Genomic DNA, 25,511 nt, shown 5'->3' with positions numbered 1-25,511 from the left:
AAAATGAATAAATTGGACAATAAGGGAAAGGGAAGTCAAGGATGATGTTTGAACTCAATGGATTAGCCGCATGGTGGTATACTGAACGAACACAAATGGGGGTGGGCTCGGAAGGCAGATGGATTTGAAGGAGAAAATAACCATGAGGACAGAGGGCCTAGATTCCTGGGGCACTCCACTGGAAACCTCCTGCTGTGTTGACACAAACTCCAGCGACCCAACCAGTTCTGGAGCCGATTGTATCTCAACTATAAAGCTCAGTGTCCCCGATTATTTAATAACCTTTGACTGATAAGAGACTTACCATGTTCTTCCATATTTGCATCATTGCCATTTATGGATAGAGAAGAGCTCAAATCAGGGATCATGGGGGAGATATGCTGGTAAATGCTTAACCACAATCCTTTCAAGCTTAATTTATGTTAATATTTTCCCTATCACTGAATCTTAAGTTTAGAACCCAACAAAGAAATAATTAAGGATTGATTTGGAGAGTTGGCAGATTTCTGAAGCATTCAGAAAAGCTAACACTGAAAATTTAACAAGTGACTCTCAGGAGCTGGTTCAAACTGACTCTGGCACCACCTTTCTGCAAAGGTCGGGGAAGGGGCTGGGAGCATGGAATGGGGGGGGGGTCACTTTTATTCAGTTGGGGTCTGGGACCCTTCTCCTTGGTATGACGGATGGTTCCCGAGGCAGATTGAACAATCTTTTGCAAGCTGGTTCAAGTTGGCTTCCACACATCACGGATCGTCACGATTAAGTTTCCCCTTTCCTGAAAGCTTGGGACAAAATGAAAGATTTAAAGCCCGGTCCTGGAGGGCACCCCTTTCCAACCTCCGTAATTATATGAGACTGACCGGTGGCTAGTGTAGAATTTTGGTGATCATTTAAATGTGATGAATTTTCCTTTATAAAAAGAAAACCGTCTAGCAGAATGAGTGGTAGTTCACAGCAATATGATTTCAGAACATCTGATATTTGAACCAGTAGTTTGTCACGTGCTTCCAGGGTTTCTGCCATAAATGGAATTCCTACAATAGAGTCCAGAACATGTTTGTGTAACACATGCAAAAGGGGCTCCATCTCTCAAATGTAAACACTGCATGTGGGCCTTGCAGTGTTCCCTAACGCCAGCAGGGGGCCGTTCAGCCCCGGTCCAACTGACCTTCTGTAAAAGGTCTTCTGGATAACTTAGGCAGCGCTAACTCTCCAATTAAACAGGAAGGGGAGAAGTGGATGGACTACTTCATTTGTTGTAAATTGGGCGTCCCAAACCCTTTATCTGCTGGGCCCAGCCCATGTTCAACCAGAATCTTTTAAAGACCAGGTTTTGAACTATCTAGTCACTGAGGTGGCTTTTTGGTTTTGTTACGGCAAAGGAAAAAGTCTAGAGTTTGGTCAAGCATGCTATGAAGGGACCACTGAATGATGCCAGTTTACTTATTTCAGTGGACTAGTCGTGTCTCTCTAATGCCCCTATTCTGGGTTTTCTAGGTTAAGAGATTAGGGTTTGCCATTTCCTTCAACTCATTTTATAAATGAGGAAACTGAGGCAGACAAACTTGCCCAGGGTCACATCTCTATTAAGTGTCTGAGGCTAGATTTGAACTCAAGAAGGAGTCTCCCCAACTCCAGGCCTGGCAGTCTATCCAGCTAGATGCCCCCAAATTATTTATCTTCTAAGATTTTCTAAGGAACGGGGGGTCTTAAGTTTTAAATTCAGTTGGCTGCCATCCACCTTCAAAACATGAAGGATGACCCAGTGCCTCACTTAAGCGGTGATGCCTACAAATGGAAGTAGAACCCTGGAAGCAAACAGTGACCTTTATACTGAGTTGCTACATTCTGAGACCAACTGAAAAAGGAACAAAACACCCAATCTGCCAGCGCTTTTTATTATCATGGATATGTGTATTCATTTCCACAAGGCAGAACACATTGACAGCGGAAAGGGACCAGCAGGGAGAGTCCCTGACAGCTTTGAGGCCAGCTAGAGAGTTCGAGGATGCATCTTTCCCCAATCAGTTGGCTTACAGGAAGGGAAAGAAAACTTGATTTTATAGCCTAGAAAAGAACTAATTCATTCTAAAGCAGGCCCTCAAAGAGCTCAGAGCTAGGGAGGAGACAAACAAGGCGAGATCATCTACTTTCTTCCATCATCCTAGAGCTGGGACTATGGCCACAGAGGTTATGCTGCTCCCACATTGCAGGTTCTAATTATGAGAAGAAAGGCCCAGTAGAGCTGGCGGGAGGGCATTGGCAAGTAAATGCCAAGTGCAGTGATCACCATCTTCTTTCCTTAAGATGCCATGCCAAGAAGAAAGCCGCCAAAAAAGCCTCCGGTCACAAGAACGTTCTTCTTCACAAATGACACAACCTGGTCACAAAGAAAAAGAATCATTCATTCCCCTGCTAAGGACGGAGCATGCCCGTGACCTTCACAAGAGGAAATGATTGCTCTTCCAGATCCCTCAAAGTAATATTCTGGGGGAGGGTATAACCCAACACTGGTCCAAAATTACTTGATAGTTCACCTTTGCAGGGTAAATGAACAAAATAAGGTCACAAAAGGAAATTATTGCTCTTCTGGATACTCCACAGTAATGGTTTTGCAAAAGACAAATATTAGTGGACACCCGCCAAGAGAAGCTTGGAAGCCAGAGAGCCACAGCATATCTATAACTTTGGGAGATTGGTTTGACCAGGAAAAAGGTGTATATGGACAGGATTCAGAAATGTAACCAGCTCCCTGCTGAGACTGATTAAATGGGGAAGAGGCAGTTTGCTGAGTGAACTCCAAGTGGGCTTGACTAGGCCTTCTGCTCTGCAGCACTCCGGCCTCAAGCTACCACCAGGAGACTTCTTGGTGGGGTTAGCCCAGGGAGAGGGCCCAAGGGGAGCCTCACAAAACTACTTTATTATTACCTCTTCAGCTTTGCTCTTCACCTCTGTAGGGAGCTGGTTGCTCCTCCGGATTTTCAGCTGCTCTTTGGCTTTTTTCATGTCTTTCTCAACTCGCTGCCAGTCTATCTTGATGTAACCAGTGTGGTTTGCAATCTGTATTTTGGACGATTAAAAGAAAGAAATATTCTCATCTGTCCAAACTTGAGAAAGGAACGACCGGTCTCTCCAGTTCCTTCTAGCGCTGACATTTGAGGATTCTAAGTAAAATCCAGCCCTCTACAGCATGGCTTCTTAACCTGGTATTCACTAACCTATTTTTTACTTTCATTTTTTGAAGCAATCAGGGTTAAGTGATTGCCCAGGGTCACACAGCTAGGAAGTATTAAGGGTCTGAGGTTGGATTTGAACTCAGGGCCTCCTGACTCCAGTGTTTGAGCCACTGTGGCATCTAAGCTGGCCCCAAACTTGTAAAATAAATATCATCCTAAGTAGGTCCTTTGTGATCCTATGTATCTGATTGGATGTCTTTAAAAATGTTATTCTAAGAAGGGGACCAGGGCCCACCTGTGGAGAGCAGGAACTACTACAAGACCAGGCAAGGGCAAAGGTCTCAGGGGTAAGAGAACGGATTCTATAAATGACAGAGGTCTGCCAGCTTGTCTTGAATTCCTGGAAAAACTGCAGAACGCCTCATTAAAGAGAAGCTTTGTAAGCATTTAAGGAAGTGGAAATCCCTGGTTCTTTTTATCAGGATGACTACAAGGGCACCACAGAACTATCGTATAGCACAGCTTGATTCCAGCAAAGCATCCAACTAAGTCTCTCATGCCACCGTCACCACCACAGCTGACGAGCTAGGGAGAGACGTGGGCTGGATTCTAAATGTTCCAAAAAGAAGCTTTAGAAGAGCTAGCCCCAAGCAGCGCGCATTAACGGATCAATGTCAAATCACAGAGAGTACAGCCGACCGCTTACAGCTCTGTGGAGCCTGCTCTGTACCATCCTGAGTGCCACAGGCAGGGGCCTCATACCCCCTGTGGATAGCCATCACCTGTCTCAACCCATTCCCTAATGACTGACATACTTCCATCCTATCACAGCCACCCATCCTAAGGACTCTGACCTCTTGCCTGCCACTGTTCAAACTCCATTCCCCAGCCCCCGCTGCTTGCTCCCTTGTTTCCTTGCTCCTCCTCAGCCCAACTCCCTCAACCCCCTACCCCAGATCTGCCCACTCTCTCCATGGTAGCCTGTGGAATGCCCACTGCACTGTTAATAAACTGGATTTCCCCTTTTCCTTTTTTGCTCCCTCTATCTTCTTGCACTCACGGAGACTTGGCTCACCCCTGATGACACAGCTTCCCTTTTCAGCCCTTTCACTCACATCTGCTAACTACTGGGTCATGGTGAGGGAACTGAAATACACCTTGTTTCCCACTGCTACCTACCCCGGGCTCTCCTTCCACTCCTGCCATTTTGTCACCTCTTTTCCTTTCAGGTTCATTCGATCTGTATTCATCACCCAATCAAGATCCTGACATCTCCAGGACATATACTTTCTTCTCCCCAATAAATTCAGTGCTCCCCCATACCCAAGAGGGCTCACTTAGAGGAAGATCTGTGGGCCCAATTTCATACTCAAGGATTCAACATACATACATAGTGGTACTCTCAATGACTCTTGACCTCCCAATTCCTCTACTGACTCACTTCCCATAGGCTGCTCCTGCAACACATCCTTGGCCCCCCATAGAGGTCACAGCCTTGGTTTTGCCATTGGCCACAAAGTTCATGACCTTGGAAGTCCCAGAATGTTATCATTCTACCTCTCCCTCTCACTTTCCAGATTTCCATCCCATCTCTGCCACTCCCTACTTCTGTGATCCTGAACAAGTTGCTTATTAACCCTGCCAAGGCCTCTGTTTCCCCACTTTAGGCTTGGCTCCCTGAACTCCCTTCCAGCTTGGGAGCTATGAAACCTCAACTCATTTCACGTTCCCCATACAGACCTGGAGAAGGAAAAATCCACCACCGACTGCTGTTGCTGCTAGTTTTCCGACTTTTTGGAAGATGAATCCTGTACACCTACAACATAAAACAAAGGGATGACAATTGAACAACTGGAGGTCAAACTAACATCTGAAAAACTCGCTACGTACTCCCGGCTCCTCGGCAAGTGCTCGGGAGAGAAGGATGAGAATGAATGCTGTCCTAGAAGGACAGCGGGGGGAGAGATCTCAGGGTGGAAGAGAAGGCCTGTAGGCAGCTTTGAACAGGCCTCAACTGAAGCTATGGTTTTTCCACAGGTCAATGTTTTTTCAATGTTACTTTTATACTGTTGCAGATTTTGAAAATGACTTTGCTTAAGGTTCTTGAGCAGAGTTCCTGCGTTCCCCAAATATCTCACAGGATCACTCACATTCAGGGTTTTGAAACTTTCTGTGAGTGAATATTGGCACAGGAGGAGGCCCGAGTCAAACATCTGTCGTCTGACCTTCTGTCCACACACAAAAGGCAGTTTTGATGTACTATCGCTCCTCCCCCACACCCAAGGGGGCTCACTTACAGGAAGGCCTGTGGGCCTGACCTGGAAGCCTAACAACCCAGTACTGAAAATATTTTCCCCAACAAGTGACACAAAGATGAACCTGTGCTGAAGCTGGGGGTTGCCTAAAACAATGACTCAGACACATGTGACTACTTTTCATGGTGCTTTTAACTGTTCTAACTGATTTCACATCCAGGCCATAGAGAACATCAGAGATCATATGGTCTAATTTTTCAGCTCTTTTTTGTGTTATCTTCCCCCATTAAAATGAAAACTCCTGAGTGGGGAGGGAGCAGACACGAAGGTGATCAATAGGGGCCAAGGTAGCTGGCGACCGAGAAATGGCCATGGGATCTGGCAACAAATGAGATCCCTGGGAACTTTGGAGGGGGCAGCTTCAGTGGCTACAGAGGGTTTAGAAGGAGGAGGCCTGACTCAGATGCAGCCACAAAAGGAGAGCTATTGAGGATGGGAGGAGGGGGCTAGATTGGGTGAGGGCCCCTCCCCCCCAACTTCCTTCACAAAATCTACTGTAGGAAGTTGTTTGGCCTGGCTGATGGCAAGGTTCTAGCAATAGAACTTCACAGTTACATGGCCTTTGAAGTTCCTTCTCGGATCTAGACGTTACAAACTCAATCTTCTAAACCTAAATATATCTAGTTCTTTCACCTGATCCACATGATAGAAATTAAACTAGACTTGAAAGGCCCAGGAGACTTGTTTCTAGGTGGGGAGATGAAGAAAATGGCAGGTTCCCCTAGCCAGGGGTCCTCAAACTTTTTAAATAGGGGGCCAGGTCACTGTCCCTCAGACTGTTGGAAGGCCAGACTATAGTCAAAACAAAAACTTTGTTTTGTGGGCCTTTAAATAAAGAAACTTCCTAGCCCTGGGGGAGGGGGATAATTGTCCTCAGCTGCTGCATCTGGCCCGCGGTCTGTAGTTTGAGGACCCTCCCCCTCCCCGCCCTAGGCCATTCCAGTATATGTGGCCCAGCCCAGGCCTTGAACCAAATGGAACCACTAGGGTCATGTGGAACCCCTATTGCCCATGTCAATGTCAATGTCACTCACCAGCCAGTGACTCCACCTATCAGTAGCTGGGTAGCCACACTGTACTTCTCAGCAGAGGGCCCTGAATCTTGCCCAAACAGCTTCCGCCACCATGGTTGCTTCTTGGCAAATTCGGCGAGGTCAAGGGAATCAAAATTCCCATCAAATTTGCCTAGAAAAAGGGAGAGTGAACAAGTGAAATTTTGTGGGTACACAATAAATTAAATTAAGATTAAATCACAAACTATTTCTGGACCTTCTCCAGGTTATTTTATAGAAGAGTAAACTGAGGCAAACAAAGTGAAGTGTCTGAGGCCAAATTTAAAGACATTTTTCCGACACCTGGCCGGATGCTATATCTACCTAGCTGCTCCCAAAATACCATTTTTAAAAACTGAATTTGTTTCAGGGTTATGACCAATGCCATATCTGACAGGAACATGCTCTGCCAAAAAAAAGAAAAATGGAACGAAGTTAGTTTTCTGAGTGGTGACAGAAAGTAATTCCATTCAATTATTCACTGTGTCCTAAAAGCTATGGAACTTATCATTCTAATATATGGCACGAGCCGAAAACCAGTTTAAGAGGGATTTGAATAAATTTCTCTTACAGATTTACCCCCAAAGAGTGAGCATTATCTCTAAATTGGAATCAGATGGTAGTAATGTGGTGCTTTTACAGAAAGGTAACATGATGCCGGCCTAAGGAAGAGCCAATTCTGGCTGTGCCCTTTACTAGCTATGTGGCAGGGGGCCAGTCATTTGCTTTCTTGGACAATCAGGCAACTCTCTTCTAAGCCTAGGTATGATCTGTGTGGACTGAAGTAACTTCCAAAGCGAGAAAATCTCCTATCCTGCTTTACTGTTCACTGGTTTGTCAGTGGCCCAGGCAGGCAGGTGTCAAGGATATTCTAATTTTAACTCTGGAGATGAGGGAGCAGGTGCAAAGAATCGAGTTACCCATGACCACACAGTCCGAATGGCCATTGGCAGGATTAGAATCCAAGTCTCCGGATTCTGTCTGCTGCTTTGGGAAGATTTAGGAAAGGGGACAACGTGCAGTATTCAGGTGACAAATCACGATCCAATTCTAGGCTTTAGAAAAAGCAAGGGTTATGGGGTCATCTCGAGGAGTCGGAAATCAAAGATGTGACCCCGCCCCAAATTTGGGATTTCTACTCCCAGCCCCGCCCCGCCCGTACCAAGGAGTTCCAGAGCGCAGTGCAAGCCGGGAAGCCTTCCCCTCCAGGGTGGCTGGCCTTGGCTAACTAGGCCCAAAAGACCTCCTAACTCTGGACACCCGCCTCCCTCCCGCCGTGATTCGGTTTCCCCACCAACAATTTCTCAAGGGTCCAGGCAGTGGGAGGGAAAAGCAAAGTGAAGGAGGGGACAGGAGAGAGAGAAAAGTGAGCGACATGGGGGGAGGGGCCGAGAGCCGGCGCACGCGCCGTGCGAACTCCCGCCCCAGTGTTCACAGCGGCGTCTCATTCCACTCCTCCTCCCTCCTTTCCCCACCCCTCCCCTTCCCTCCACCCCCCCCCCCCCGGCCTCGCTCTCACCCCGGCTCCGCTCCCTCCTTCCCTCCCCCCCCCCCAACTCCGCCCTAGCTCGGATGTTGACCCCCGAAGGTTCCCGCGCGAGCGAGCGGCTCGCCCACCCTCCCTGCTTCTTCCGCCTCCCCATTCGGCTCGGGGCCGCCGGCGCCCCCCCGGCCCACCTTGGTTCGAGGCGGCCATGTCGTCCAGTTCATCTCGCGAGGACGAGCGCTGGGGCTCAGAGCGATGGGAGGTGGAGCGCCGAGAGGCCGACGCGAGGTTGCCTGCACGTGGTACAGATGTTTCCATTCCCAGTGCGGCCTGCAGAGAGACCGAGGTGGGGGCGGGAGCCGCGAAGCTGCCCAGGCCTGATGACGTCACAGAGGGGGCGGCCCCGCCCGTCACCCTGGAGACCTCTATGCCGCAGAAAGCTGGGCGGGGAAGGGGCCTGCGAGTCACAATAGCCACCACGCAGGCCCCCCCCAGTGACCCCCACGCAGGCTCCCCCTCAGTGACCCCCCCCCGAGTCTCGGGCTGCTTTTCTCACACTGGGCATACTTAAAGAGGTTCCTCACTCTCCACCCCCAGGCGACCACACTATGCCCCCCCCTCACGCCCATACTGTGTCTGACCCCCCCCCACCTCATTATCTCCCCCATGTACCGGGCAGACTATTTCTGTCTCCCATCCACTCAGAGTCTGCATTCCCCACCCCCACAGGGACTCAACCCCACCCCCCCTCCCTGCAGTGCACTTGACCCCCGTACCCCACAACAGCAAATTATTTCTGCTCCCCCCCATCGGGGTCTCTGGCAGCCGCAAGCAATCTAAGTGCTTCCCTCCCCCAGGGCATCTCTTCGGAAGCCCTCATACCCCTCTTTGGGCAATCTTTCTGCTACTCTCAGGGAGGCTGCTCCAACCCCTTGCCACCCTCAGAATCAGCTGTGTCCTCTGTTCCCACCTTTGGGCCATTGGTAACCTCCCTGATCTCTCACTTGCGCTCCCCTCACAGTTGGGAGTCTTATCCTCTGCCCAACAACAAGACAGGAAGGCTCTCTCACCCCACAGGCCGTCCCCTTTAAACCTTTGCCACCCCCCAAATGCACTGTACCCTTTGAGCTTCCCATTGGGACATTGGTGACCTCCCTGATCTCCCACCCACATGCAGGCCTTGCGTCCCCCTCCCAAGGTGGTGGTCTTATCCTCACCCTAACCCTACAGTGGGAGGTCTCTCTGACCCCCTCAGGTGGGCCCCTCTAACTCCTAACCATCAGCCCTGCCCTCCCCCAAGGGACTGCCCCCTCTGGCCCACTGGTGATGTCCTTGATCTCCCAGCCATGGGCAGAACTTGCACTCCCCTCCTGGGTGATGGTTTAATCTTCACCTCAACCCCACTATGGGAGGTCCCTCTGACACACACCCCCACACACACCCCCAGGCCCTCGGACCACTTGCCAGGCCACAATGAACTGTCCCCTCTGAGCCCACCTTTGGGCACTTGGTGACCTCTCTGATCTCTCACCTACAGACAGAAATTGCAATCTCTTCCCTGTTAGTGCTCTTATCCTCCACAACCTCACAGTAGGAGGGCTCTCTGAACCCCTCCCCCCAGGGTGTCCCCTCTAACCCCTAACCACCACCCCCTTCCCCAATGGACTGACCTCCCTGATCTCCCAGCCACAGACAGAAGTTTCACTCCCTTCTCAGTTGGTGGTCTTATCCTCACCTCACAGCTGGAGGCCCTTAAGCTGGCTCCTCTCAACCCTGGCCACCCCCAGTGGATTTTCTCCTCTGGGACAGTGGGCTACCATTGGCCACAGTGGGAGGTCTCTCTGATCCTGCAGGCCATTGCCTTTAAGCCCTCACCACCCCTAAATGGGCTACCACTGGCCCACTGTGGGAGGTCTCTCTGAGCCCCTAGGCCAGGGGTCCTCAAACCCTGGCCCACAGGCCAGATGCGGCAGCTGAGGACGTTTATCCCCCTCCCCCAGGATTATGAAGTTTCTTTATTTAAAGGCCCCCAGAACAAAGTTTTTGTTTTTACTCTAGTCCGGCCCCAAACCGTCTGAGGGACAGTGAACTGGCCCCTATTTAAAAAGTTTGAGGACCCCTGCTAGGCCATCCCCTCTAAACCCTCAGTACCCGCAATGGGCTACCATTGGCCACTGTGGGAGGTCTCTCTGACCCCTCAGGCCATCCCCTCTAAATCCTCAGCACCCCTAAATGGACTACCCCCTCTGGGACAGTGGGCTACTATTGCCCACAGTGGGAGGTCTCTCTGACTCCCCAGGCCATTGCCTTTAAGCCCTCACCACCCCTGAATGGGCTACCATTGGCCACTGTGGGAGGGCTCCCTGACCCCTCAGGCCATTGCCTTTAAGCCTTCACCACCCCTGAATGGGCTATCATTGGCCACTGTGGGAGGGCTCCCTGACCCCTCAGGCCATCCCCTCTAAATCCTCCCCACCCCCAATGGGCTACCATTGGCCCACTGTGGGAGGTCTCTCTGACTCCCCAGGCCATCCCCTCTAAGCCCACAGCACCCCTGAATGGACTGTCCCCTCTGGGGCAGTGGGCTACTATTGCCCACAGTGGGAGGTCTCTCTGATCCCGCAGGCCATTGCCTTTAAGCCCTCACCACCCCTGAATGGGCTACCATTGGCCACTGTGGGAGGGCTCCCTGACCCCTCAGGCCATTGCCTTTAAGCCTTCACCACCCCTAAATGGGCTACCATTGGCCACTGTGGGAGGTCTCTCTGACCCCTCAGGCCATTGCCTTTAAGCCCTCACCACCCCCAATGGGCTACCATTGGCCCACAGTGGGAGGTCTCCCTGACCCCTCAGGCCATCCCCTCTAAATCCTCAGCACCCCTAAATGGACTACCCCCTCTGGGACAGTGGGCTACTATTGCCCACAGTGGGAGGTCTCTCTGACTCCCCAGGCCATTGCCTTTAAGCCCTCACCACCCCTGAATGGGCTACCATTGGCCACTGTGGGAGGGCTCCCTGACCCCACAGGCCAGGGGTCCTCAAACTATGGCCCACAGGCCAGATGTGGCAGCTGAGGACGTTTATCCCCCTCCCCTAGGACTATGAAGTTTCTTTATTTAAAGGCCCGCAGAACAAAGTTTTTGTTTTTACTCTAGTCTGGCCCTTCAACCGTCTGAGGGACAGTGAACTGGCCCCTATTTAAAATGTTTGAGGACCCCTGCTAGGCCATCCCCTCTAAACCCTCAGTACCCGCAATGGGCTACCATTGGCCACTGTGGGAGGTCTCTCTGACCCCTCAGGCCATCCCCTCTAAATCCTCACCACCCCCAATGGGCTACCATTGGCCCACTGTGGGAGGTCTCTCTGACTCCCCAGGCCATCCCCTCTAAGCCCTCAGCACCCCCAAATGGACTGTCCCCTCCAAGACACCCTTTGGATAATTGGTGACCTCCCTGATCTCTGGCAGGATTTACATTCCCCTCACAGGTGGTCTTATCCTCACCCCACCCTACTGCAGGAGGTCACTCTGAGCCCCACATTTAGGCCCCTCTGTCCCTTGAGCAGCACCCCTTCTGCTCCCAATGGAAACCTCCCTGATCTCCCACCCACAGGCAGGACTTACACTCCTCTCCCAGTTGAAGGTCTTATTCTCAACCCCACAGCGGAGGTCTCTCTAGCCCCCCAGGCTAGCCATGCTACCCCCTCACCATCCCCAGAATCAACTGTCCCTATTGCTCCCCACTGTGGGCCATTGGTGACCTCTTGATCTCCCACCCATAGGTAGGACTTGCAGTCTCCTCCCAATTGGTTGTCTTATCCTCACTCCAACCCCTCAACAGGCTGTCACTCTGACCCCCACAAGCCATCCCCTCTGAGCCCTAACCACCACCCTGCCCTCCCCACAGTGGACTGTCCCCTCTGGCTCAGTGGTGCCCTCCCTCATCTCTCACCCATAGGAGGTCCTGCTGTCCTCTCCCTGTTAGTGCTCTTATCCTCATCTGAACTTCACAGTGGGAGGTCCTTCTGACCCTTCGGGCTGGCCCCTCCACCCCCTCATCACTCCCAGAATTACCTGTCTTCCTCCAACCCCAGCACACAAGGTCTGGCCTCTCCCCTCTAGCCCCCCGATGAGCCATTGGTGACCTCCCTGATCTCTTACCCATAGACAAGACTTACATTTTCCTGAGGGTGGTCTTAACTTCAACCCAACATCCCAGTGGAGGTCTCTCTGACCCTCCCCAGGTGGGCCCTTTCACCCTTAACTCCTGTCCTTCTGTCCATGGGGGGCCCCTGGTGCCTGGAAGACCAGTAACCTCCCTTTTCTCCCAGCCTCAGGCAGGACTTGCATTCTCTTCCCAGTGGCTGGTTTTATCTTCACCCCAATCTCACAGCAGGAGGTACCTCTGACCTCCCCAGGGAGCCCCTCTAATTCCTAACCCCTGCCCTTCTCCCAGTGGACTGCCCGCTCTGACCCCCCTGGTGACCTACCTCATCTTCCACACACAGGCACGATTTGTACGGCACACTCCAAGTTGGTTATCTCTGCCTCACCCCACTCCCTCTAGGATTTGCATTTCTGACCCTAACCCCCTCCCCTGCCCCCCCCCGGACCTTGAACAGCCTGTGTGATGTGCCCGAGCTCCCTTTCTGCTTTCCTCACCGAAGCCCCTCTTCTTCCTCACCCCATGCTGGTTATCTGTATGATCCTGTCCAGCGGCCCCTGTAATCCTTGCCCTCTCCCCTGGGAGTAGTAGCCCCCTTTGGGCCCACCTCTGGTCTCCAGGTGGCCTCCGTGACCTTCCACCCACAACCAGCACTTCTGCCCACCGGGCACCTCCTTCCCCTTTTCTCCATCTTTTGTCTTTGAAGCCTTGGAACTCGGGCAAAGCTTCACCTTCCGTACCGAGTGAATGGGCAGAGATTATGGAGAAGGATAGGCCAATGCTGCCGGGGTGGCATGGGCAAGCCGGGCACACTAGTGCATGACTGGGGCAGCTGTACCTTGATCAAAACATCCTGGAAAGCAGTATGGCTAAAAGGAACCTCAACAATCCCAGCAGGAGACACATTCTGAGGTCTCTGACCAAAGGAAAGGGCCCATCTAGACAGCAGGAATTAAAAAGGAAGTTTGTTTAATACAAGGTCAGCGAGTAGAGACAGTAGCTGATAGCGCAAGAAGGGCGTCCTATGGCGGAGAAGGTAAGGAGAATTGGGTAAGAAGGGAGTGCACTCTAGCCTGGGGACCACCAGTGCCATGGCAAAAGAGACCAGTGGGATGGAAATCGGAAGAGATGGCCGCAGTCCAACTGGGAAGGGCATTAGAGTGCTGGGAAGGAAGTGGTGGGTAATGGGGAGGGGAAACTAGGTAGGGATCAGATTGGGAGGGGCTTGAAAAACCAGGCATCCTAAAGGGAGCAACTGGATCCCATCGAGGGGAATCCCTGACTGCTGAGCACATGTGGAGTAGTGACAAAGAACCAGGAGTTCCAAGATCACCATCGCAAAAGTCTAACAGAAATGATTGGGCCCAAACAAAGAAGGTATCTATGTGAGCAGAGGAAAGGACTTGAACTCGAGAGATGTCCTGGAGGTAGCAATGTCACAATTTGGCAACTGAGTGGCTCCTAGATCACTGCTTAGTGTGGTGAGGAGGGTTGTACAGCTCACCGAAACTTAATACTGCCGTGACCAAGACAGGTCATAGCGAAGACTTCGGACGAAAGGGGATCATTTGAAGACCACTTAAGAGGAAGCTGAGAAACCACTCCAGTTACTGAGCCACAACCACTTGAGGACAACATTGCAGGGACAAGAGATTACACTCATCGCGGCTTTGCGGGGCTAAGTCATGATGCGTGCTTGTCACAGCGCTGTGGGGATGAGAGAGACGATGGCAGAAGATGAGCCCCTTCGGGTTCCAGGTTGTTGTTTTTTTATTTCTAATTTAGCGATTTTATTCCTATATGTAGGCACAGATAACACCAAGGAATATTTAGACATTCATGTATACAACAAAGTGTCTAGTAACTTTATATCCTATCTATTTAAAAGGTTACCCCATTACTGGCTCTGAAGACCACAACTGTTAATGCTTCTTAGGCTGGAAAATGCTTGTAGAGGTTCTTTCCTAGTGGATTTTTAAAATTTACCCAGGTTTAGTACACCAGCCTTCCAGAGACAGTGGAGACTTGAAGAGGAAAGTTTAGTAGAGGGGTTGGGGTTTCTATTTTTTATTTTTTGGTGGGGAAAGATAATGGCTTCTGTTTTGGACTTGAGTGTGAGATGTCTCTGGAACATCCGGTTGGAACTAACCAATGGGCAGTTAGCAATATTACACTAATGCTCTGGGCAGAGGTCAGGGCAGGATATCTAGATCTGGGAGTGGTCTGCATAGAGAAGGTCATGGAGGTCTGATATCATCAAGTAAGTCTGGAGAGAAGTGGGAGGACCCAGAATGCAGCCTTGGGGAACATGTACACTTTAGAGGACTGATCTGGAGGATGAACCAGCTGAGAAGAAAAGGGGGGACTTTGTAGGAGCTATTGTCTCCCAGAGCAAAGAAGGAACATTTTCAAAGGGTGTGTTTTGCTGAGCACTGGAGATGCAAATATTCTCCGGAAGGAGCTTACTTTTAATGTGGAAAGAAGATACACAAAAGGCCCAAGTCAAATATTTGTTAAGTCTGTGCTATTAGTGCCCATGTCCCAGGCACTATGTTGGACACTGGACATACACAGAAATGCAAATGACCCTTCTTGCTCTCCAGGACCTCACAGTCCAGTGGAAGAGGCAACATGCACATGTGTACAAACAATAGTTGTGATATTAACTGGTGGTAAGAACTCAAGGAAAGAGACCAGAATGAACATCGGGAAAGGGTTCCTGTACGAAACGATCAAGCCAAGGGGCAGAAATGAAAAATGAGAAAATTTCAGGCCTGAAAATGTCTGGAGTCAGAGAGGGTTGTGTGTGAAGAGCATCAAGCAGCCTATGGAACTGGGATGAGGGGCAGAAAATAGAAGCGACTGAAAATGGTAGAAGTGGCTTCGCAAGACTTTGAATGTCAGCGCAGGCTTTGATGTTCCATCCCGAAGTCCATAGGCACTGGAATTTATCACGTAGGGTGTGTGTGTGTGACAGAGACATGGTCACATCTGTGCTTTAGGAAGATCCTTTGGCAAGTAAGTAAATGAGGAACTAGAGTGGAGTGGGGAGGCCCGAAGCGGGCCAACTGGCTCATCAGCATCTATGGCAGGGGTCCCGGTGTGAGGTGACAAAAGCCAGTAGTACTGGGGTGGAGGTGGGAAGGACAGAAGGTCAGAGGAGGGAAGGTGTCCTAGAAGGGCAAATGTTAACAAGGTAATCTGGGATGAAGGAGGTGTGAGCCTGCATAATAGGCAGGAGCTGCTGTCCCTGACCTTGAGAGGTTTAACCAAGCCCCAAAGCCCATTGGCACGGGACTCACTTCTGGCTGGTGGAGAGCCACGCCTTGGGCCTGTGGGAGAGATGGTGGATTTAAAGTCCAAGCGAAGCTTCTGATTGCGATTTCCTTAGGGGAAAGTGAAGAGGAGACACGTTTCATAGCTAAGGTTTTAGAGTCACTAAATATCAGTCACACAGTGCACATACATAGCAAATAGTTAAAACACTTATATGACACCATATGCCAAGTCAACAGCAAAAGAAATCGGACGAACGTGGGCCCCAATGCACACAAACGCATCAGACAACGTATAGAGATATAGTCTCTATGTTACACTACGGGTATCAACCCATATATATTCTCACACTCCCTGGCTCTCTCTGGCTCTCTTTGATGGGGGTGTATGTGTACACATATATGTATGGATGGATATATTAGACTATATATGCAATTATCAAATTATATAGTAAACCACCTATATAATACATATATGCAATCATGTTATACTACATCATTACAATATATATCAGCCCATACATATCAGATTCTCTCTGTATACATGTATGCATAAACATATCAATCTCTCTAGATATCATCCTATGTATATCACTCTGTCTTTATTAGACTACATATATCTGCCCATATATATCAGACTATATACATATACATACATACACACACACATATTAGACTATACACACAAAAACATCTGCTTATATAATCATATAGCACACTGTACTATATCAGGATATATATATTAGACTACATATACCAGCCCATCTTTATCTCTATCTCTATACATACATACACACATATCAGTCTATATATGTATGTATATACCACATATACCAGACTGCATATATTATACTACAAATGTCAAGAGATATATATATATATATACACACACACACACACACACATATATACATACACACACACATACACATACATAACAAACACACACATATATATCTCAGACTATAGATATACACATATCAGATTATATATTTGACTACATGTATATCATATAGTATCTCTCTGACCATATATACACACAGACTATGTATTAGACTATATATATATATATCAGCCCATATGTATCACTATATACATACACAATCAGACTATATATGAGGCTGTACACACATATGACTAACCCTAGGAGATTACACACACACACACACAAACATATTAGACTACATATACAAGCCTGTGTACATTTATGACTACATATATTTATACATCAGACTATAGCTATTGCTATACACCCACATCAAATTATATATTAGAATACATATATGTCAGACTATATCTGACTATATATATATATATATATATATATATATATATATATATCATACTCTATATTAGACTACATTTAGCAGTCCATCTATATGACTATATACATACACATGCAGACTATATATGTATATAAGACTGTATATGCACACAACTGTGTATATACTTCTAACCATAGATGACTTTCATGTATCAAACAACATATTAGATTACATATATCAGCTTGTGTGTATAGGTGTTTATGTATATGACTATAAATATTTATACATATTGTACACTATATATATCAGACTATATTTGTACACATCAGACTATATAGACATATATAGTCTATATATTACGCTACCTATCATCCCATATATAACAGACTATATATGACTACATGTCAGCCTATATATACACATATACACACATACCAGACTATATATACATATATATATATATAATATATATATATATATATATATATATATATATATATATATATATATACACCAATATCAGACTTTGTTAAACCACACATATAAAATACACATATACATATATCTATCATATATACTGTATAAAATGCATTTTAGACTACAATTTGAATATACATATCAGCCTGTACATATCAGATTCTCTCTTTATGTATATATGTTTGCATATACATATTAGCAGATATATCTATATATCCATATTAGACTACATTTACAGTCCATGTATATCAGACTACACACATACATGCGTGTACACATATGCGTATATATATAACGTAATATATACTCATATATACATATTATATATATATATACATATAAGATACATTTCAAACTATATATACTAAGCCACATACATAGGATAATATGTGTATCTAATATAGTCTGATATGTATATGTGTATATATATATATTTATATACATATATATAATCTAGTATGTGTGTACAGCTAATATATGTAGTCTTTGATATAAGTATATATATATATATATATATATATTATATATATATATATATATATATATATATATATTTATGTGTGTATATCTATTAGACTACATATATCAGCCCATATAGATCAGTGTCTGTGTTTATATATATATATTTGGTTCTAAGTATATATAGGCATATATATCAGACTACATGTATTCATACTATCACATACTATATATACATATCAGACTATATTAGACTACATATATCAGACTATCTGTGTGTATCAGATTCTATGTACATAGCAGAGTATATATTAGACTACATATATATCAGAGTATCTATCTGACTATATATACACCCATCATACTATGTATTAGACTACAGATCTCAGCCCATATATACCAGACTAAAACAGTCACAACAGATTATATATACATATGAGACTGTAGATACACACACATACACATATAGATATATATAACCCTAACCATAGATGATTCTGTCTCTCCATATATATATATATATATACATACACATACACAAACACACACACATACACGTATCAAACTATACATATAAGACTACACATAGCCTCTGTGTGTATATAACTACATATATTTATACATACCACATACACTATATATGTACACAGACTATTGTATATATACACATATCAGATTATATACAGCCTATATGTATGTGAGACTATATTAACTACTAATGTACCAGAATATCTGTCTTTCCATGTATCAGACAATAAAGATGGAAGGCTCTCCCACAAGGAGAGAGCCTACTTAGTGAGAGTTAATAAGTGTGAGAGAGATGAAAGGGTCACTCTCTCCAGGGTTCTTTAGTCATTAGCTTTAAGATAAGTCGCGCAAGTATGAAAACTTGGAGAGGAGAGACTATTCAAGTGGAAAGATTAGGCAAGTGTCAAATGCAATTGGAGAGATCAACAAATGTGAGGATGAGAAAAGGAAAAAAAGAAACAAGGTACTCATTAAGGCCCTACTGTGTGTCAGGCACTGTGCTAAGCACGTTACAAATACAGTAGTATGGCATTTGATCTTTGTAATAACCCCGGGAAGCTGGTGTTTATATTAACCCCATTTTACATTGAGGAATTGCAGCAGATGGGGTAAAAGTGGCTTGCCCAGGATCACTCAGCTAGTAGCTGACTGAGGCTGGATTTGAACTCAGGTGTTCCTGATTCCAGGCCCACCTAGCTGCCAGGTGACCACATGATCCAGTCTGGCAATTAGATGGCTAGGGGCTTTAGAACATGTGTTCTTAGTCTTTTTGGTGTCGTGGACCCCTCTAGCAGTCTGACGAAACTTATGGACCCCTTCTTAGGGCTATAAAGGAAAACATCGAAATACAATAATCGATGGAACTGGACTACGCACATGTCCAGATCACCTAAGATAGAGGTAGCTTTGGGGGGAAATAGCAGATAATTTATTTCTGGAGAAAAAAACCATTCTGTATTCCTCTCCCATGTAGGTGGGAGCAGCTTCTCCAATGACAGCCTAGCTAAAACAGGCTGCATCTTTAAAACTACGAGGTTGGAAGAATCTCTTCTTTTTTGGTAGGGTGCTGAGGGTAAAGGGCCCGATTCCCTTAAATCGGAAGCACCATTCACTAAGCTGGCTGTGAGAGAAGGGCTGTCTTTGCCTTTTCCTCTTTTAGCCTCTATGGCCCTGAGAATTGGGCTTGGGGTTTGGGTCTGTTTCATTTGTCCATTTTAGTTCTGGGTGCAGGCATTGGACTCCCTGGACCTGGACGCTGGAGCCATGATGCTCTTGAAGGTAGAATTCCCGGCCAGATGTTGCCGTTAACCCACGAGGCAGCAGGTATCCGAGTCCAAAGGAGGAACTGAGTGAAGCTGGGAATCTGATCCCTCTCCTCTGCCCAGGGATTGATGGTGTAAAGGGGAAAGGGGTATTGTACCTCGGAAGTGGTGAGAGTGAATGCTGAAGTAAAATCGAATCTCAGGGGTAAATGATTACATGGAACAGGACTGCAGATAGCCTGGAAATTGGGGGAATGCTACTTCTGGTTTTTTTCTTGTAGTTTTTTCCCTTTTGTTCTGATTTTTCTCTTCCCAACATGATTCATGTGTAAATATGTAAAGGATGAATGTGCATGTATAACCCCCAGAAAAGGTTTACATGTAACTGGGGAAAGCTTTTAAAAATGAAGGGAACACATCCGGTGAAGGCTTGAACCAAATGGCAGAGATCAGACACTCCTCAGCCCTCTTAATGAGAATTCTGAGAGGGAGATGACATGTAATAGGCCTCGCTTTCAGGCAATGGAGATCAAGATAGTCACTGTTGCATCAGAGTATTTTTAAAATCAATTTTTATTAATGTATTCTTCAATCACTTACATCACTACACCCTTAATCCCTTCCCCCCTCCCAGATTATACTAATATTCTATCCCACATGGTATTTTTTCCAGTGGAAAAAAAATCACAATTGATCAACACATTGAAAAAAATCTGAAAACATACATCATATGTGGCCCTCCCATCTCCACAAATCCTTGCATCAGGGGTGTCTTCTTATCTCTAAGTCTTACAGTTTTTAGTACATGCAATCAAACTTTATTCATCCAAGCACACCAACCTCCCATCTTAGAGATTCTGATTCTTTTGCCAGACTCTGTCCAAGCTGGAGACCATCCCTAGGGACACCCTAGCAACGGGCTGATGACGGGGGCCTCGGGTATATTTTTTTATATTCTTTTGACTTTAGGTGTTCCTGAGTTACCGCTTGATTGGTATTTGATTTCAAAATAACTGACAAAAGTTGAGGTTTTTTTCATCGGTGCCCTGACTCATCGGAGGGTCAACATGTTGATCACTTGTTCAAAAATTATCCCAAAGCTAGAAAAAGACCAAATTTAAAACCCCCAATCAAATACTAAACTTGAAATTCTAAAATTAAAAGGAGAAATGAATAATATTGAAAGTTTAAAAAAAAACTATTGAACTAATAAATAAAACTAAGACTTGGTTTTATGAAAAAAAATTATCTAAGATTTTTCTACGTCATATCTACATCTACATAATTGATTGTCTTACTAAAAAAATTACTTAATCAAAACAGCTCAATCGCAAAAATCGAAGTTTAAAGCAAAATGTAATAAACCAAGTGGATAAACTATCTTGTTAAGGTATTAAAACTTATTCTCATTACAGTTATGTAGAAAGGTTGCACCCCATGGAGCATTCAGGTGGATAGTCCTGTGGGAGCATCCTTAGCCACTCCTAATGGCCCTTGTGTTTCTCCAGTAGATGGAGGGGTGACACAACACTCAGTCATCCTTTCTTCCTTCCTCACGAGGGATAGGGAGAGGCCTCCTTTCCAGAATTTTGCTCAGGCACTCTCATGGGTTAGTTTAGGCAAGTTTGAGATGAGATCTCAAAGCCCCACTACCCTGTCTGCTATGAGGGTTAAGAGGAGATCCCGAGAAGTTTATTTCCAGCCCCAGAGGCTACCTTCTGAGTTCGGGAGTCCCCTGGCAATGACGCTGGGGCTTCTTAGATAAGATGACCACGCACCAGCAAACCCTAAGCTTTGGGTCATTTTTTACTCAAGCACTTCAGGCTGGGGGTTGGGCAGTCATAAAGATCCCAAGTGCAAAAAGCTAGATCCCTCTCTCAGGAGCAGCCGCCCCCAAGAATGAGGCTGATCTATGCACGTTGGGTCAAGAAAAGATGCCCAGACCCAGAGAAGGCGCTCGACTGTGATTAGTCTGCCACTGTCTTGCTCCAGTGTGGTAAGCTGATAGGTGAGCTATTAAACTGTGGCTGCCACTTTCGGTTCTGGTTCAGAAGACGCAAACCATGTAAAATACTGGGAATCAAGCAGCAGTGCTTTCATATTTCTATGATTTGGGGCCCCGATAAAAAAATCAGCCCCAAATTGAGAAAAACTCCATGTAAAATAATAGCATCCTAGGATGCAGCAGTGTAGAACTGGATTAAGAAGTGGGCTTTAACCACACGTGAGTCAGGAGATGATTCTCCCCAGAGATTTCAGCATCGTCAACTCAGAATTCAATCTTCTGAGGAAAAAAGCGGAGAACTTCAGTCCCCGGCCCGATGCATTTATTCGGGAGGCCAAATAGCCTCCGGGTCATTACAGACGCCCAGCAGTGGCCGGGATTCATCTGGAGTGCTGCTGCCTGCCGGAGCACACTCAGATTCTATTCCGGGCCTCCCCTCTTCTCCTGGGCTGTGTACTGCAAGTGGACTCTCCAGAAAAAGAAAAAAAAACCCTTCAAAACAAAACAGAACAAAAGAAAAGCAAATACCGTCACGTCCCAGTCATCCTTCCCAACAGTTTGAAAACTGGAATGATTAAAAGACTAAAGCACCTAATGAATGCCCCGTGCAACCGGTGGATGTTTGCGTCGGGGGAGGGCTGGGGGGAATGGGCACGTTTTTCGGCTCTCATTTAAGTGCCGAGAGAGCCGGGATCGGGGACCGCCGGCGTGCGCCCCCCGACCGCGGCCTTCCGGCTCCTTTGGGCTCCTACGGCGGGGTGGCCAGCTCGCTCTCCCCCTTCGGGGTGTGGCACCTGTAGCAGTCGAGCCTGTGGGCGTAGTTGATGACTCCGCACTGGGGGCACTGCCAGGAGCCGGGAGCGGGCCCGGAGCCGTGGCTTCGCTTCCAGGGCCCGCCTCGGTAGGGCCCACGCCTCCGAAGGCCTCTCCAGGGAGCCTCGGCGGGGCTCCACATCCTCTCGGGCTCCAGCACGCTCGGGGCTCTCATGGGGAAGTAGCCTCCGCACCCGGCAAGGGTGAGGTGCTCGGGAGCCGGCGCGCCCCGGCACGGGAGGCAATCCCAAGGCCCGCCTCTCCTCTCCGCCCGCCCCCAGGCGCCGCAAGCCTGGCACACCCTCCTCCAGCTGGCGGGGCTCTTCCAGCGGCCCGCCTGCGGGCTCCACGGAGGGCCGCCGATCCGAGGCCCCTGGCTGGGGGGCTGAGGCGCCCAGGGCCAGGGCTGCTCGAACCTGGGGCCCGCGGCCGGGCCGTAGCTCGGCGGGGCAGGGTAGACCGGCCAAGGCGGGAGCGGGGGCGGGGTCTGGAGCAGTGGCTGGGGCTCCGGCTGCGCCTCGGCCCGCGGCTCCCCCTCGGCCCACGGCTCCCCCTCGGCCCGCGGCGCCTCCTCGGCCCGCGGCCCCCCTTCGGCCCGCGGCGCCCCCTCGGCCCGCGGCCCCCCCTCGGCCCGCGGGCCCCCTTCGGCCCACGGCCCCCCCTCGGCCCGCGGCTCCCCCTCGGCCCGGGGCTCCCCCTCGGCCCGGGGCCGGGGCCGCACCTGGGCGGCGACCAGGGCCTGCTGCTCTTTGCACTGCTTGCGCAGTCTCTCGATCTCGAGCTGGCACTGCGCGTAGCTCTCCTGCAGCTCGCGGCAGGTCTCCCGGTCCTCGCGGTTGGCCTGCAGGAGGGCTGTCAAGCGGACCTGGCCCTGCTCCAGGTCTTGCCTCATCTTGCTCAGCTCCTCATTGAGCTCCTGCCTCTGGGTCTGCCACTGCACCTTCTCGGCCTCCAGCTGCAGGCTGCGCTCCTGCAGCTCGGCGTACTTGGCCTGGTTGCGGGAGCACCCCGGGCCCGCCGCGGCCTCGGGGCCCCCCACGGCCAGATGGCCGCCGCGCAACCTTTCGGCCTCCCAGGCCTCCTCCAGGTGCTGCTTCTCCCGCCTCAGCTGCTCACATTTGTACTTCAGCTCCAGCACCTGGGCTTCTTTGCAGTCGCACTCCTCCTTCCGCTGGGCCAGCAGCTCGGTGGTGTCCAAACAGGCCTGCCACAGGGCCCAAGCGGCGCTGGCCTCCCGCTGGCTCTTGGTGGGCTTGGTTTCGGCGCAGAACTTGGCGAAGGCCTCCTTGGCCGCGGTGGCCGGACTCTCCGTCTTAAAGTAGCCAGGCTCCCAGGGGCTCTGGCCCTTCTTCTGCAGCCAGTCCTCCAGCGACGACTGCGGCTCCTCCGTCTTGGGCATCGTGGGTCCGAGACTCCACGGGGATGATCCCGGGGAGTTCCCTCCGCTCCAAAGCGGTGGCTTGGCTTTGTGCCAACCGACTCCCCCGAGGCTGCAGAAACTCAAAATTCAAATGACAGTGAAAACATTAGCAAAACTTAAAGAATATCAAGGAAAGCCCCCCCCCCCCAATTACATTTTCCTGGCTGAAATTGTCTCAAATTGATCTCCCTCAGACTTGGCTCCGTTTGGGCCTCACAAGTTAGAATGTTGTCACCCCGCTTCCCAAAATCAGCCCAGCAGGAAGAAGCAGGAACACAGGGTACAGGGCTTTCACATTGGGGGGGGTGACAGATCCCCAAATTGGAAAACTTCCAGAACAGTCTCTGGTGTACAAGGCAAATCAATGAAATCAGCTTGCTGGCTCAAAGGGATTTCTTAAAGCTACTCAGTACACAGGGTCACCCCCCCAACCCCTCACCAACACCCCCCCCCCAAGAAAACCAAAAAGCAAAACCGAAAACCAAACCAAAACAGCAAGGTGGTGGGAAGGAGAAGAAGGTGGGTGCGAGCAAACCACAAACTCATGGTCACCTTAGACTGCTCACCAAGAACATCATAACCATTTTAAGCAAATGCCACCACTTTGGTTCAATTTCTCCCAGAGCACAGTTTAGCTCCTCTGCCCTTTCCCTTTTCCCCAATCCGGAAACTTTCAGGAAAACTCCGGGTTGAGAGTGTTTTAGTATTCTCTCTCTTTTTTTTTTTCTTTCTTTCTTTCTTTCTTTTTTTTTTTTGTTTTAGTATTCTTTTTGCCACCTTCAGCCTAGTGCCCAGCCTGTATTCCTTACTTTCCTCCAACCACCAGAACTGTGAGCAAAGCCACCCTCTCAGGAAACTCCAGGGTCCTTTGGGGCACACATGCCATTTTTATTCCCTATGGCCCGAGGCTTTCTGGCAGTGGCAAGAGTTTACTGAACTTACGTTTTTTGCTTGATCCAATGCAGTTTAGACCCAGTGGCTCTTACTTTTCCACGTCCTTTGGGGAAGAAAAAGCATATTAATGTTAAACGTAAAAAACAGATACATGGCAGAAACTGTAGCTCAAAGGCACTGTTGGAGGAAATGGAAATTTACTCCCAGTGAGCTAAAGAGGGAGAAGACATACCACGAGATGCTAGAAATGAAGGGAAAAAATACATTTATAGATATTTGGGTAAGAAAAAAGAAAAAGAAATGAAGGGGAAATCTAGCAGGGCGAGTACCTGGAAGAAGAAAAGGAAAGAGGGAAAGGAAGGCAGCAAAGTCCAGAGCAGCTTTTGGGTGGTCAGCTCTGGAGCCGACACTCCCCAAAGTGAATACTAGGCAGCTGCTCTGGAAGCTGAGCTGGCAGACCCCCCTCCCCAAGCTCTGCTTCAGAGAAACCCTGAGTCCTTATTGAGGTATCAGATATGTCCCTCGGCTTCCCACGCAGCTTTCCCGGAACGAACCCTGGAGAAGCTCACTGCTCTGTGTCCTGCTGAGTTCTGTGGGTCTCGCTGGGGCTGCAGCATCTCTTATGCTCGCTGGCAGTGGCCCTTTGCCACCCAGCAGAGTGGCTTCCGCCAATCATATCTTCTGCTCCTGTTTAGCCTCCCAAACATTTGTTTCTTTTTCACACATGAGAAACAACTGCTTACACAAAGAGCCATTCTGGAGGCAATTAGGTATCATTTTCACGGGGCAGAAGGGAGAGAGGGGGACACTGTGTAGACATTGTGTTCCTCCAGGGTTTGATAATTACAACTTGACCTTGCTTTGGTTTACTGAGTCTAGTTTCTCTTAAACCCATTTTAATTTGGGGCACAATCTATGAGA

At 48.3% G+C, this 25,511-nt stretch overlaps 2 protein-coding genes across 2 annotated transcripts; both read right to left on the bottom strand.

Annotated features, from left to right (window-relative positions):
- Positions 1-1,882: 1,882 nt before the first annotated feature.
- Positions 1,883-8,369, bottom strand: FUNDC2 (FUN14 domain containing 2). Its single transcript, XM_051968906.1, has 5 exons — positions 8,221-8,369; positions 6,526-6,676; positions 4,917-4,992; positions 2,929-3,060; positions 1,883-2,380 (listed from the first exon to the last, which is right to left on the bottom strand). Exons 1-5 carry the CDS (start codon positions 8,345-8,347, stop codon positions 2,303-2,305), a joined length of 564 nt encoding a protein of 187 aa, XP_051824866.1. The 5' UTR covers positions 8,348-8,369; the 3' UTR covers positions 1,883-2,302.
- A 13,842-nt stretch (positions 8,370-22,211) lies between these two features.
- LOC127542791 (translation initiation factor IF-2-like) lies at positions 22,212-25,243 on the bottom strand. The gene is made up of 3 exons (XM_051968605.1): positions 25,145-25,243; positions 24,639-24,693; positions 22,212-23,766 (listed from the first exon to the last, which is right to left on the bottom strand). Exon 3 carries the CDS (start codon positions 23,673-23,675, stop codon positions 22,212-22,214), a length of 1,464 nt encoding a protein of 487 aa, XP_051824565.1. The 5' UTR covers positions 23,676-23,766; positions 24,639-24,693; positions 25,145-25,243.
- Between the last annotated feature and the right edge of the window lie 268 nt (positions 25,244-25,511).

The sequence above is a fragment of the Antechinus flavipes genome, chromosome X (assembly GCF_016432865.1).
Source record: "Antechinus flavipes isolate AdamAnt ecotype Samford, QLD, Australia chromosome X, AdamAnt_v2, whole genome shotgun sequence".
Taxonomy (NCBI): domain Eukaryota; kingdom Metazoa; phylum Chordata; class Mammalia; order Dasyuromorphia; family Dasyuridae; genus Antechinus; species Antechinus flavipes.
Note: the sequence above shows the minus strand (reverse complement) of the source record. Positions and strands in the feature narration are given on the sequence as shown.

Bases quoted from the DNA above. Each gene is read 5' to 3' on its own strand.
- LOC127542791 (XM_051968605.1), bottom strand. From the start codon at position 23,675: ATGCCCAAGACGGAGGAGCCGCAGTCGTCGCTGGAGGACTGGCTGCAG.
- FUNDC2 (XM_051968906.1), bottom strand. From the start codon at position 8,347: ATGGAAACATCTGTACCACGTGCAGGCAACCTCGCGTCGGCCTCTCGG. The intron at 6,677-8,220 runs GTGGGCCGGGGG...CCCTTTTTCTAG, and splicing joins CATGGCCGCCTCGAACCAAG to GCAAATTTGATGGGAATTTT. The intron at 4,993-6,525 runs GTGAGTGACATT...TTTATGTTGTAG, and splicing joins ATAGGTGGAGTCACTGGCTG to GTGTACAGGATTCATCTTCC.